Raw genomic sequence first — 15,507 nt, 5'->3', positions numbered from 1 at the left:
TAGCAAGTGCTGGATTTTGTCTCAATCAGAAAGACTGAAATTGCAGCAGCTGTACTGATAACTCTTTGCTGAACATAAAGGCAGGTAAGATATTTGGATGTAGACATTACACATAAGACGCTTGTCAGATCAAGTGATCAATTAGTCAGATCAGTCCCACCTCACATGCCCGAAGTTCATCTGAACAAGTCGCCTCAAGAACTCTTTATAATCAATAGGGAGAAATCTGCCATATGATTCATCTAATCCTAGAGGAAATGTTTAAACAGGTCAAATGAATCATACTTGCATTGACTGGCAGGATCTCAGGTCTAGGATCTGCGTTCTTCATGTCTAGAGTTGGCTGGAATACATACCACTTATGTGTCTGAAGTTGTGTGTTCATACAGAAAGCAGTTTGCAGTCATACAGAGAATATCTGGCCTTTGAGTTCAGCGACCTCCAAACAGAAGCGAGCACAGGAATTTTGCCTAAACATTTATATCCCTGATGGCATTGTGATGTTGGTTTCAGTTTAGAGGGGAAGGGTTATGTCACGTCAAAAGGGTTTTAGTCTTGTTTCTGTTTCAGGGTCCTGCCAAGGGCCTTCACTGAAACAGTTCTGTTTCAGAGTTGAGGGCTCTGACTAAGACAGCTCAGCGTTTGCCTCTTTCAAAACCCTGTCGAGGGCTTTCCCTGAGACAGCATCACAAAGCTGTAAAGATAAATGATTTATTTAAGTGACAGATATAACAGATTCAGAATTGCGGTTGATAAATGCACTAGCTGCGATAGCGCTAATATGCTACAATAATGCTAGCAAAATAGATGAATAAATGAATAAATGAGTCAATGAATAAATGAGTCAACAAATAAATGCTAACCTGGAAGTTCTTCATCCCGAGGTGAAGGCACAATACTTTTACCAAGAAGGCATCCCTGTCTTGGTAGGGGAAGAGGAGCACAGCCTGTCAACTGTCTTTTCTAGGTCTCAAGTTTCTTCTCCCTTGGAGAGATCTCTTCATACAGCTAACCTCCTTATTGCCCTTTATGTCCTAACCTTATCTGATCCCCTCCCTTGGGTGACATTTTAGTGTGATTTGGGTAGAGAGTTGGGTGCTATAGTCATATATGTTTAGTATGTACTTCTTTTTGCTCATTATCATACTTACGGATGTCAACTTTAATATTAATTTTGTGGATAATTAAGCACAAAGTCTCACTCTGGGCACCAAGACATTCAAGATTCTGTGCTGAAGCCATTTATCTGCTATTTATCTGCCATTTATCTGCTATTTATCTGCCATTTATCTGAAATTTTGAGCCAAAACAGGACCGTTCTACCACCACAAGACTCCCTCTTTCGGCTGATATCTCTCCTTCCCCAGGGTTTGCACAGGAGATAAGGGGCCATCAGCACTATTAACCTCTTATGTACCAAATCCCACAGGTTATTAAGTTCTTATCACTGGTGAGTTGAATCTTTAATCTCAGTATGTAACTATGCTAGTTCACCTGACTCCATGCTAATACTGTATGTGCTGTGCTTAGACATCTGTAAGACAATGGGAAAAACTTGTAAGATTGTGGTTTTATCTCAACAGGTGATGTTTCTCCTCCTCCTTCTACTGTAGTTGGACATACCAAAACCTTAGCTAAAGTTACATTCAATCCCAGTGTTGTCGAGCAAACCAGGATCGCCCGAAATGGTATTTTGGGAGATTTCATAATTAGATACGATGTCAAGAGGGAGCTGAGTGTTGGTGATGTTCAGGTACTGTACACACGACTCGTCTTTTCTCTGTTGTTAACTATACCTGAGGTGGTTCAATTGCTTTGCATGCTCCAGATGTCCTAGAAAATGTTCCCCAAGTGAAAGGCTACTTCTTCATCTTATAAGAACTATCCAAAATAAAACCAGTCAGTTGGCAGCTGCGAGATGGATTTAAAAATCACATGTACAGAAATTCACCGAGTTTCTTTTTTGTACCTGTTTTTCAGTTTCTCAATATACTGGCTGGATACAAGGCCAATTGCCCAAATGTACGTTGTGGTTCTAATCCCTGGGAACATATGTTATACCCTTAGAGCATTTGGAAGGAAACCCCAATGTCCACCACGGAAGGCAATGTGGAGAGCTCCAGTACGCTCCCCCAGTCTGGATAAACCGGGGGCCAGAATTAAGAGGGACACCAAGGAGCACTCATATATTCCAATGTAGACACAGACATTGAAAGCAGGATGAGGTGTGCCCAACCAAATATCCCAAAATGATGTGTGTGGAACATTGTACCATGATCTACCTTTGATTCCTGACTTCCTTGCTCTTCCACAGATTCTTAATGGGTATTTCGTGCACTACTTCGCCCCCATAGATCTTCCTCCGTTGCCAAAGAACGTTGTATTTGTGCTTGACAGCAGTGCCTCCATGGTGGGAACGAAACTGAAACAGGTGAGGTCCTTGCATTTATTATAGACTGGTGGGCTGTAAGGTTGTAGAGAGCTTGGTCCAGGCTTATTCTCACCAGACGGGTTCTTCTGCAAAATGTTTTCTTCGTCTGAGGTGAGAGGAGGCTGGGAAGAAACCTCAAGATGAGATGATTTACCAGCAATCCTGTTAGTGGGAACGGGATAGGAACAGGAAGTGCAGAGGACTTCATCACTCTGTAAAAAAGGTTGGTGCTGTCAAAACTGAGCTAGGATGTTTCAGGTAGGATTGTGCTGGGCAGTTCTGTTCTGAGCAGTTTGAAGAGAGGCAGATTAGGGAGAATTCCCAGCAAAGTGCATTCACCAGACCATTGTATCCAGCGTAATAACAGAGAGAAAGTACTGCTGTCTTTAAATTACCTTGGCAAAAGCCTTAGCAATGTATAACTCGGTGGGTTCTGTTGAAAGAAAGGTCAATTTGTCCTGTTTGAGAATCTGAGTCTTTCAGCATAAATCTCAGACTTTTTTCCAGGGCACAGATCTTAACGTGAGCCAACACGCCAAGCTGAAGGGCACATCACCAACGCTTAAAATTGACCTTTGACATGGAGGGTTCAGGCTGGTGCCTAAAAGTTTTTTCTTCTTCAATTCTCTGAGCTGGACAGATGGAAACCATCTCCAGTTCAGGAGCCAAGTGGTTGGCTTGGAGGGAGCTGTGCCTGGGGGAATGTACTCTTTCTCTCAGCACAGTGCTATCAGTCTAATCTAGCAGCAGCGATGAATTAAGAATTCATTTCTGTTCTGAATGATTTGACAGATATATCTCAGGTCTGCACTCACACTGGAGAGGCAAGTCCAGTTTCCATCTTATGTATCTGTGCTTAAAAGGAGAAAAGCCCTGGTAGGTTTAGTATTGTTTCCTTCCATTTGAAGACTTGCCCCACCAGCATGAGATATGGAGAAGTTAGTTGGCTTCTCTCTATTGAATGGCCACATCTTTATCTTCTACATTCTCACCATGGCTGAGCTAATGACAATGGACAGTGGCACTTTCCACATAGGTTGACACCAATATGGGGTAGTTTCGGCTTGTGTGGATGGTGTGATGTTGTAAATCTACTAGAACGTCTGAAGGCCGATGGCTTCAACTTGTGATCTTGGCCAGCTAAGGAGCTCTAACTGGTTGCCTGCCTGGAACATGCTGATGGAAAGTGCGGTTATTTGAGAGCCTTTTTTGTTTCCTTGGCCACCAACGCTAGCCCAAATGTCCTTGAAAACACAGCCTATGGTCATTGTCTGACAGTTCTCCGACAGTTCAACAAGGATATCGGGGGTATATATGCTTTTCTCTCTTTCTCATAAAAACTTTACTATCTGGTTTTAATGGTGATCATAAATCTTAATTTAGAAGCTGTGTCCCCTATTAAATCAAATTATATCCACTGTGAGCTAAAATGGAGTATGATTTTTATGGCTTCTAATTATCTTCCCCAGTGACTGGAGTAGCAGAGAGTTGTTAACAAACATACCTAGTTCTATGCTGATGAGGTCTTGAATGAAGATGCTTTTGAATCTTTACAAATTCATGTGGACAGAGCATGGCTCTTGGCCTTCTGACGAAAAACGTCTGCCTTGCCTCACAGAATAAACAAATACTGCACAAACGCACCCAGTCCTGCATGCTGAAAGCAGACAGTAAGCGATACAGGGCTGAAGCAGGGAGATTAAGACTCTGAAGGGCTTTGGTGCTGGTGTGAGCTGCACAAGTGGTGCCTTGGGTCAGCCGATTAACCTTGTACTATGAAAGCTTTTATTCTCCTCCTGAGCATATTAGTGTTTCGTTTCATATACTTACTAGAAACAACATGGCCAGGGATTAACCCTTGAAGGTCTACTTCATAGCCTAGCCAGCTAAACATACAGGAATCTCTGGCTAATTATCTACAAATAGGTGCCTTTTGAGCCTGAAGTGGGAGACATGTCTAGCCAGAACCTTTGTTGAGGGTGTAGCCAGTTTTTCCCCGGTTATCTCAGATATACACTTTTTATGGAGACCCACTCGTGTGCTATGGAGGAGTGCTATGTGCAGGAAGCACTTACCTTCCTCTGATTTCAACTGCTCAACTGCTCTTGGAATTATGACCTAAATCGTAAACTCCACACACAGATTAGTCAAGGAAAGACCAAAATCTAGGACTGGCTGAATAATATGCCTCTTTTCATACGCTAAGAAAGTGTGATCAATTACAGCCATGACCCATGTCTGCTCAGTGGCCTTTTTACCCAATTGTTGTTGTTATTATTAAGATGTTTGTTAAATTACAGACACGTCCCCTGGTGGCAGGATACATCCGAGCAGAGGAAATGCCTCTGTTTCTTCTTTTCTCTAGGACTTTTGCAGCTGTGGTGATCTGTGGTGGTAGGGAGAGAGCTGGGAATTCCCATGGGACTGTCTTGCCTCATTTCTCTTTACTGAGTCACATGCAAGATCAGCTAAAAATACAGCCAGCACTTGTAAAGAGTGCGCTTTCAGGTCAGCTGCACCAACTATGGCAAAGGGCAGTTTTTAGGGTTGTATAAGCAAGAATGAGAAACATCAGCTGTGCACCCTTTTCTGTAGTAACCTGAGGAGATTTTGTACTCTTCAGTGACCCCTTCGTGAAGTTAATGGCAAAATGAGTCCAGTGAGGTCAGGATTTCATGCATCCTGCAGTTCCCACAATTTTATTGAGAGTCATTTCTTCTTTTCGCCTCCCAAGGTTTTCCTTTTCCTGCATGAATTTTTATCTGTTTGTGCCATCCCTTTCTCCCTAAGATATCTCTGTCTTTGAAGTAACAAGGTGTCCAGACCCAGTTGCAAACACGTATAGTGAGTCTGGTTGACCAGATTAAATCAAATCATTAAGGCCCTTGAGATATTCCCCTCACATCACTGAGATATGTATTAGCTTTCTGGGGAAAATTAGCTAATGTCCGTATTCCTCCTGCAGTTTTCACAGCCTCTGAACTCTGGTAATGTCTAGCAGACTCAACTGTATCACAGCAGTCCACCTCCACTGAGAAACCGGGCCTTTGCAACAGTCCCCATCTAGAACTGGCAGAGAGACAAAGGTCAGGAAGAGAAAACTCTTGTGCATCATGATAAAAATGTTTTTCATGTGTTCAAGATTTTGCACGTCACTACTGCGGTCCCACTGGCAAGGAAAATTATGTTTTTGTCCTCACAAGCTTTTATCCTTCATTTGCAAAGAGATGGTAAGCTCTGTGCAGAATAGTTGCTTTTAACAGGAGCCAAAAGAGCCCAGGGAACAGGTTATACTGCAAGGTTTACTGGGAATCAAAAAATATTTGCCCTTTGAGCAGTCTGACCTGAGTGTTTTAATGGTATCTTTTATGGTATCTTATCTTACGGTATCTTATCCCCAGCGTCACTAAACATGGTGAAAAAGGACCTTTATCATCCCTCAATTCAATGTTATAGAACAAGCATGTTCCAAGCTATGAACGTGTCCACAGGAGGATGGATTCGCAGATGTTTTGCAGACATGTGGTGAAATGTAGTTGTTTCAACCACAGATTCATTTCACCTTACCTTTCCCACAGGCAATAAATGCCCACACACTCAGTTAAACAGTTGGCTATACCGCAAGCCTGGCAACTTGTCAATGGTAGCATGCCAGACTGTAATTTTCTTTGAGGTTAATTGTGCTAGGAGGAACTCAACTGAAGCTGGGACTTGCGGCGTGTTTGCAAATGCTTCGGTTTATTTGCCTGCATCCATCCAAGGGACACTGTCGGTAGCCTTGATCTGTGACCCACACCTTCTGAGGGCCCGAGAGCCTTACACATACCCGTAAACTTCTGTCTCTCAGCACACAGACTCCCTCTGAATAGTTTCAGGGTGGTGAGAGAGCAGACAAGCACCCAAACACTTGATGTTCTCACTCCAGACTTCACTGACTTCTGCTGGTTGCTGCAGAGCTGGCTGCAGGCCTGTTGACTACTAGTCCAAATAATGGCTGCTGCCCAGGAGAACTGCCTTAAATCACCAGGGGACTTTGGAAAAAATGCTAATTCTAATTACAGCCTTTAGTGAGTTTAAAGCTACTGTGAAGAGGAAAGATTGGTCAGCTTTTTCCGTTTCTATTGGAAAACAACAGCCTGAGTGAATGAAGAGCCGTATGCAGTGTCTCCAGCCCTGACAACTTAATGCAGCTGCCTCCTACTTGGGAACACACAACAGCAGTTTCATCTCATTCCTCTCTGTAGATGTGAATATATGTATGTATATGGAATATTCGATCTCACAGAATCACAGAATGGTAGGGGTTGGAAGGGACCTCTGGAGATCATCCAGTCCAACCCCCTGCCAGAGCAGGGTCACCCAGAGCGGGTTGCACAGGAACGCGTCCAGGTGGGGTTTGAATGTCTCCAGAGTTGGAGACTCCACCACCTCTCTGGGCAGCCTGTGCCAGTGCTCTGCCACCCTCAAAGTAAAGAAGTTCCTCCTCATGCTTAGGCCCAGCTTCCAAGAAAAATGCAAGTACTTGTCATGCAGCAAAATAATCTGCCTTCCCCAAACCCTAAAACTTATAAATAATGACACGGTCATACAGCAAAACAAGTAACCTTCAGAGCAAGATGCCCTCAGATATTCAGGACAGCGAGCATCTAATTCGGGTCTCGGGACTAACAGCCAACGTGGCCCCAGCTGATTTGCTCCATGCCGAGGCAGTTGAAGTAGAGACAGAGTTTCCTAAGAAGATCCCAGCCCACCTACAAATGGCAAGTCCTTTAATTGGGTTCAAAGTAAATAGGTTGCAAAGGCAGAGTTTAGCATGGAAATGTTGCTGAGTCTTGAACTGAAACCCCATGAAGACTCTACGAGTTCTCCCAAAGGGTTAAATGAGACCTTTGCTGAATTCATCAAAGGATTAATCGAAACCAGATGCTACTGAAGTGACAGACACAGCCCAGTGATCGCCAGATAAGTCCATAGTGAAAAGGAAGCTGCTAAGTCAAGCTGGGAAGTCAGTCCGTGGATCAGGGTCATTGAGGTCTATGCCCAGCTACTGTGAGACAGCTACAGCATAGCTCTTGGTCTGGGACTCAGGCTGGGACTGAGGGCCCAGACTGGCGCTTAAATGGGCAGGAGTGTCATTGGAGGCCCCAGGTGGGGCTGGTCAGAGCCTTTAAAGCCTATTAGTATGCTCAAAGCTCTGGCATACGCATGCAAGTCTATGAAGCTACAGATCTGTGTTTCTTTAGTAGTCTTTTCCAAGCTGGAATTGTGTTTTTCCAGTTGCTGGAGCAATACCTGGAAGCCAGACCTGGCTTCTATTCATGTTTGTATCATGGATCTGTTATGTGAACTTAGGTAGGTTATTTTCTTTGTCTGTGCTTGTCTCTTTGCAGAGTCTTGTCTGTTTAGCTGGGCTTATGGCTGTAAAAGATCCCCCAAGTCTAAAAGACACCTGATCTTTGCCAAGACTTAAGCTATTAGTCTAATACCGCTGGCAACAACACTGCTATTTCCAAGTAAATACCCCTTCACCCGAACGTGGAGTGTGTGCTCCACTTTGCCCAACTGGGACAGTCTGTTTCTAACTGTGAAGAGCAGTCGAAGCTCAGAAGTTCTTGTGGGACCCTGAAGCCTGCTGGAGTGAGGTCTTCCGTGTTATATTCCTGTATGAAGTCACCAGTGTTCACAGGCAGTTCTGACTCTGCGATCTGCATGATGTAATTTGAGGTCCCTTAGGAATGAGAGTTATGATACTACCTGTGTCGTGAGGAGGGAGCTTTTCTTGGATAGTTATCCCTGATGTAGTGACTTCGTCTTCTCCAAAACATCTGCTCTTTTCTCTGTGGAGTTTTGGGCAAAGACTTGGCCTGCTCATGTCTGAGGCAGCAGTTTGGGATGGAAGTGGGCAGGAGAAGGGTCGGAGGCAGAGATGTGCAGGAGGGAGTGGGGCTCCTGGAGCTGCTGAGGGGATTTGGAAATGGGGAAAATGGGAAGGGGAGCAGGTGTTGGAGGACTGTGAGGGCCCTGTGTCAGATTCTCAGGTGGGAAAACAGGCAAGTTTGGTTTTTTTAAAGAACAATTTAGTGCTCTTGTATTGCATAACGTTAAACCTGAGCAAAAGAGCTGGGTCTTTGCTCCAACCAACCAACCGTTGTCACCATCCCTCACTCACTGGAGATGATCATGAGGAAGTCACATCTAAAATTAAGAGGTATTACAGTTCATAGAAGAAGGGCCAGAGCTATAAGAGTAGGTGGCTGCAGAGTCACAGCCTCTGCAGAGGGATAACATGTACTTCATCTCTGTGGAAGTACAACATTCCTTTTCATGGAGAAAGAATACCTCCTCCCTGTCTAGGAACAGTGCGATCTCTCCTTGGTGAAATAGCACAGAACTTTTCACCATGGAGAGGACACATATCTCTGTGAAGGGGCAACTTATCTTTCCTAGCAGGCTACACGCGCAGGTAGGGTGTTCTGAGAAGGGGATAGAAAGCTTCAAACCCAGCAGGCTTCCGACTGCTGAGGTACCCACTGTGAGAGAGTGGCTACGTGATGAAGAATGGAGGCTAATCAACATGAAAAACAGAGCAACCCGTGTCTCAGCCCAACTCCTGCTGCATAATGTCGCAGCTAATGATTGCTGAAATCAAGGGGATGTACTGTGGACAACCTCTTGGGCATGTCAACTCTTCCCAGTGCTGTCAGCAGCTGATCTGTGTGACGGAGAATGAAAGTCCTGAGTTGTTGTAACAGTTTTCATACCCTGGGACTAACGCCATCTTCTGAGGATGGACAGAGGGACAGTTGTCAAGATCTGCATTGAGGGCATAGGGCATGGTTCCCTTGGTGCTGACCTTTTTGCTGCTAGCTCCATGGAAATTGTTTGTCATGCAGACAGGGTGGGGGTCTGAGTGTCTGACTGGCATGGTATGGGATGTGATGCCACTGGAAATGAGCTAAGCACAAGACAAAAATGTGGCCTGCATACACTGCTGTGTCAGTCTGGCTGTCTGCCCGGGTAGCCCCGTTGTTTCCAGGGGAGTTATTTCAGTATGGCACTGTCGGGCAGCCCTTAAGCTTTTCCATTTGACTTATTGTACAGAGAAGTTTACTGCTCCAACTGTGATCCATACTGCACTGTTGATAAGGACTTGAAATAATGATGCTTGGTGCTGGTAGGAACTTGCCTCCTTAAATCTTTGTATTGGCATTTATTTATATCCTCAACGTTGCAATGAGATTGCAAAGACTTAGCATCTGCTCTGCCCTCTGGGCTTGTGAAACTCCGGCTCCTGAGAAATCAGATCATCTTGCAGTTTTTCATGTATTTATCCTCACCATGCTGTTGGGTGCTAGAGAAATGAGTTACCCCAACTCATAGCGAAACTTGTCCACAGCTTGGAGACAGTTTTATCTTCCACTGAGCAGAAATTCAATGTTCAAATGCCCTGAATGAATGTGGAGCTAAGTGGTTTACTCAATGTTAAGTGGAAAATCTTTTTGCAGAAAAGGCAATAGAAACGGTTGTTCCAAATGATGGAGAATTTCTTTTGCAGACAGGGAAACTACAAAGCAACTTTTTCTCAGGCCATATAGGGAATCAGCAATGTTCAAGTTACTAGCAAGGGATCTGTGATGTTCCGGCGGGAGAGGCTGGACCATGGACTGGAGACAGACCTTTATTGTCCGGAACTCTACAACCAAACTCCCTCCCGTCACAGGCCAGAGTCAGTGTAAAACAGCAGTGTAAAACAAAATACTTGTTGTCCAGAATTGTGAGGGAGTTTTCTTTGATTACGCGATCAGTCTCTCCCAGGAAGAAAGCACAAAGATACATTGACAGGGAGAGGGTGAGTTGCAGTTCCTGAACTGCACAACGCTCCCTGCAGAGGAAGAAAGGGCAGATTGTCCCCCAAAAGAGGGGGATGGAAGAAGGTAAAAAAAATTCCAAGGGTACACTTCTGGGTTAAAGCCCATTTTTGGTACAAAAGTCCCTGTTGCTGGCAACTGGCATGTGATTTGCATTATGTGGGCAGAAAGGAAACTGGGACACAGAGGAAAGCAAACTTCACAAGATGTGGCTTCAGACCTCAGCGGGAGTGACACGGCCCAAACCTCTGCTCTGCTCTCTCTGTACCTCAGCTCCTCCATGTAAAATGGCAGTGGAGCTCACACCACCTTTCCCTTGGCTACTGGATCCCAAACTAAGCCATGTCAGTATCTTGGCTGACCTCGATAGCACCATTTCAGGTGCGACACTGATGTCAGCCTTTCCTTAAGTCACAGTATTAATCCCTCTGACAGACTATGGGCAGATTTGACCAGATATGGCTGTTGTAGCTTGGACAAGCCAGCTCTGGACCTTTTAATCATCTGCCTGTGCATGGTTGGAAAAGGAAAGATATGAACCAAAGCATAGAGGATAGTGAAGGGGAGGGGGGAGCTCTTCTGTTTTTTCTCCTTGTACTTCTTTGCAGTGTTTTGCCAAACAACATATTGTACTGTTCTCCTTCTCACTGTAGGAGATCTGTTTTCTGAGCCCTTGGACAGAGCTGTGGGTTCCTAATTCCCTTTGAGCTTACATTTTGTGCCTTTTAGCTCCTTTCTTGTCAAACGTGGCCTCTCACAGGCGATCTGGAAGGACAAAGCAAAGCCTACTGAAATTTTGTCTTCTAGTTGTGACATCCTTCAGTAGATGGTTGCAGATGGTCCTATGTCTGTTACCTGCAGACTGTCCTCATGCAGTGCTTTCAGCTGATGGGTACTGCTTTCCAAAGGCTTTGGTGGTAAATGCGGTCCTCTTTGCTATCCATGCTCTTTAGACTGACTCATCTCGAGCCCACACGGTTGCCTCGTGCTGGGTGAAGCTGGAAAGGGGCTGTGTCACTGGTGTCAATGTCTCACTGCCCAGCCGTTGCGAGGGCAGATGCCAGCTGTGTTTGGGCGTGCAGAGCGCAACTGAGGACTGCCAGGTGATCTCAGGGGTGTTGGGAGAACTCCCGCTGTATCTGGAAACTGCTTCCAAGAGTTACACTGCAGTGCTGCGGAGACCCACTATCCATATAGAATTGGATTCATCGTGAACTGAAAGTCTTTTGATTTTTTAAATTCTTTTTTTTTTTTTTTTAATGGGCTGGCATGAAGCTTGCGCAGAGGCTGTGGGCCTGGGATGAAGCACATTGCTCCTAGGCAATGGAAAATGTGAATACGTGGGCTTGGGACACGCATTATAATGAGGTGCTTGAATTCCCCCCTTGCTTCGTAGCAGGGCCAAAATCTGGCAATGCCGTGGCATCTAACAACCACACATTGTCTCCCTTTGAACTGCACAGCTTTCAGGGTAGCCAGGCTTCACCCTCATCTTGCTCCTCAAACAACCGAGAGACTGTGGAGTAAATGTCATTGGAACTCAGTTTCCTCCTAAAAGGTACCCAGATGGTCTGACATCATCCCAGATGTCTCTGAGGCAGCTCTTTGACCCAAGAAAGGGCTGAAGGCTCTCAGCTCTCCCATGGGAGTGTATCTCTTCCTGTGCTTTGCTCCACCAGTGTTTAAGCTAAGCAGGGTCTGTCAGAGCTAGCTCCAAGGGGTCAGGTAGAATGGTGACAAGTCACAGCCAAACTGGAGTGTAGCTGAGGGATTTCTCCTCTTCCTGATGTTGCTGGGGGTCGCATAGCCCTGAATAAACCTGGCCGTGATGCAGGGCCCTTAGCAAGCAAGAACCAGAAAAGCAGCAGTTGTGTTGCATGTTGAGGTATTGGTGTGGAGGTGACAATGAAGACCATGGTGGCTGGGAGCTGGCTTGTCCCTGACTTTGTAAACCTGAGAAGACACTATCTGCACATTGGTCATTTAGACAGCGAGAGCCCATCTTCAGCTTTTCATCATTTCTGAAGCAGAGACCAAAACTGTAATCATTCCCTGGCATCCATGGTCATCCCCCTTGTCCTCAGCTGTAGACCATCACTCTTCTGTCCCAGATTTGGGGAGTCATATTTTGTAGCCCAGGAGGTGGCTGTTTCAAGCCCTAGGTTTCAGCTGAGCTGACAGCTCATTCACCAGCACAGCTTCTCGACTCAAGCTCACTGGAGCGGCAATTCAGTCTCCACCTTTCAGCTCAATTTCATCCATGCTAATTTGGAGGAAATGGAGGAATCTTCCTCCACCGAGTTCCCCTCTTTTAAACCTTGATTTAAAGGTTGTCTCTGACAGCTACAAACCATTCCTAACTGGCAAAAATGGATTTTTTTCCAGCTGTTCTGCATCGCTACTTCCTGACACCGTCTCCTTTAATCCTTGCTCCACCCTCCACACAAAAATGCATCTCGACCTTACAGCACCTGGCACAAGGGCGCTGGATCCTTAAACTGGATTCCTCAGTGCGAGCGGGTTAGATCTGTGCCTGGCTTATCTGCAAAATGAATCAGTGCCATATGCACTGCCATGGAGGAAAGATATGTTCCTCACCAGGGAAGAAATGGTTAATTTTCTGCCTCGAAGGAGAGTGCCTTTGGCAGGAATTTCAGTGCAGTGACTCACTGGGGCCAGGCGGGATGGGAAGTGTAAAGACCCCATCAGCATTGGAGCAGCTTGGGAATCCCATGGCAGCCTCAGCCCTTGGCTCCTCGGAGCCAGGAGAAGTTCCAGCTGTGGCCTTACAAGGCCAGAACGAGAAACCTGCTGCCGTGTTCCGACTGAAGCTTCTGCCAGGCACTCTCTGCACAAAAAGCTCTGCAAATCCTTGCCTAGGGGCTGGTGGAGACAGGAGGAGAGGGCTGGGCACCAAGAGCGCTCAGTCAGAGCGCTCAGTCGGAGCTGGGTACTTAAGGATTTCAAGCGCTGCACTTTTACCAAGATACTCTCCTTATTTAAAAAGCTGCTTTTGCCTGACAGCTCCTGAACCATATCCAGCCCTCCAGAGCGAAGTCACATATCTCTCGCAGCCCTTTTATGGGTGAGGGATATTGGTAGCAAAGCATGTGTTGCCACTCCATGAGGACTGCAGTCTTTGGGATAAACCTGGAGGTCTGTATGGGCTGGAAGGGGAGAGAGGGAAACACATCAGATGAGCCAGGCAATTCAGAGCGCTCTAAGAGAGGTGGAGAGCCAGTTCAGCTCCTTTTGGCTCCAGTAAGCACTGTAATGCTTGGAACTGGGCAGGATTTAGTCTTGAGGTGAATCCCACCTTCTCTATAATTGAGCTACTCAGTCTTTTGGAGGCAATGCTGGGAGACAGGCACATCCAGACAATGACTCAGCCCATCCTAAAACCTGTCCAAAACAGATGGGATGGATTACTCTCTGGAGGTGTCTTCCCCTGCCTAGAGAGGGATTAGATGCAATGCCCAGCTTTATGATGACCGAATTGGGAAAGCTGAATCCCACCCTTTATTTTAACTTGGGATGAGGTAAAAGCTGCAGGAGAATGAACCGTATGGCTTCCCTCATTCTGTTTGCTTTGGAGAAAAACCATGTGCACACACGCATACTTGTACATATGTTTGTGTGTGTGTATATATATATATATATGTCTATATTACATAAATTCAAAGTTTTTTTATTGAAGTTGCAGAAGCAAGTACATGACAGAGATGCCAGAATCCAGGCTGTCTGTGCATGAGCATTAAAATATGACAGAACTTTTTCCTGGGAAAAATTGACTCAAGCTCCATGGAAATGACTTAACAGTGACAAAAATAAGAGACAAAAAGGAAAGGGAATGAAAGAAGGGGAGAGAGATGGTCCCAGCCCCATATTTGGCCGCAGTATGAGGGTGTGGGGAAGTGCTGCGTTTTCTAGGAAAGTCTGTTTCAGTTCCCTCGTGACCCCCTTCTGCCATTCTAGCTTGGATGCTGCGTACATCAAACTACATGGCTGCTCTGCCTTGTTTCTCTTTTTCTTTTCCTTTTCTTTCGACTGAACACAGGCAAGAATGTCAAAAGGAATTTCTGAGCACACTGGAGGTGAGATGCAGTCTCTCTGCAAGAAGGCCAAAGCAAGATTATTTTTCCTCTTGCTTTGTTCTCAGAAACAACAGAGCTGTTTGGGCCCAATAAATCCCTCTGAGAAAAGTGCAGTTTGACAGAATTGTAAAAAACTGAAAAGAGGGTTTTTGTAATGGGAAAGGTCAAGTCATGTTAATTATAATTAGAGCTATAATGTGGATAATGAGATTTGGGGATTTTTCCCTCCAAATCGTTGCTTCTAGGCACCGCTGTTTCTCTCCCTTGTCTACCCTGAGGGGCAGTGGAGGCGGAATGTTGCACGCAGGGCGCTGTTGTGGTCTCATTGTTTCTTGCTTTAACATCCTGCCCCGAATTTCCTTCAGCAGAGGTTGGCGTGAAGGCTTGATCACACTCACACAGGATAGAAGCTTCTCCATTTTCACTTTCTGATTACTTTGATCCCATTTTTTGAGGGATAAATGCATTGGCCACTCTCGTTATCATGGAATAAATCCAAGAGTCCTTTTCTCCACTGTGTGATTCCTGCTTTGCCCTTCTATGCGTGCATGAGAGATGGTTTGGCCTACTGGATCGAGAGCTGGAAACTCCAAGTTTTGGAAAGCTCTCCATTTTTGGCCTTGACATCATTACTAAAGTATCTGTGCCTCGGTTTTCACTTCTGTAAAATGAGACTGTGAATGTTTGAAGGCCCTTCTAAAGTGTGATGTCTTGTATTATTTGACGCATTTTTGCAATACAAAAGAGGATATAAGAGAGCATAAAACCTTTCCTTCTTGTTCATATAACTGATATTTAGCTCATTTTAGCAAGTTCTCTTTGGACGGTTAAACTGGGGAGACAGCCTTCATGTTTGGGGCAGGCATTCATCATCTTCAAGGTCTATTTGGTGCACATCGCGATGTGAACCTAGTGGGGTTCTCCTCTTCTCTTTGAAAGACCCTCTTCCACTGGCGTTTGCTTTAGTATTATTATCTATGAAACATTCATAAAATGCATGATGGTGAGACGTGGAGCAATGTTCCAGCTAAGCAAATGGAGGAATGAATCCCGTGATCCCTACAGAGGAAAATGGTTTATACAGAGCACAGAAACAGGCAGGGAAGGACTCCAG

The 15,507-nt window shown here is 45.3% G+C and overlaps 1 protein-coding gene across 1 annotated transcript in view; it reads left to right on the top strand.

Moving 5' to 3' along the window:
- ITIH5 (inter-alpha-trypsin inhibitor heavy chain 5) overlaps positions 1-15,507 on the top strand; it is a 49,987-nt gene that overhangs the window by 18,270 nt on the left and 16,210 nt on the right. The window contains exons 6-7 of the mRNA XM_074573221.1: positions 1,584-1,753; positions 2,315-2,431. Of these exons, the coding sequence (XP_074429322.1) occupies positions 1,584-1,753; positions 2,315-2,431 (287 nt within the window). The remainder of the gene's footprint in view (positions 1-1,583; positions 1,754-2,314; positions 2,432-15,507) is intronic.

This window comes from Larus michahellis, chromosome 1, assembly GCF_964199755.1.
Source record: "Larus michahellis chromosome 1, bLarMic1.1, whole genome shotgun sequence".
In the NCBI taxonomy this organism is placed as follows: Eukaryota; Metazoa; Chordata; class Aves; order Charadriiformes; family Laridae; genus Larus; species Larus michahellis.
The sequence above is the reverse complement of the archived record's forward strand: the minus strand, read 5'-3'. Positions and strand labels throughout refer to the sequence as shown.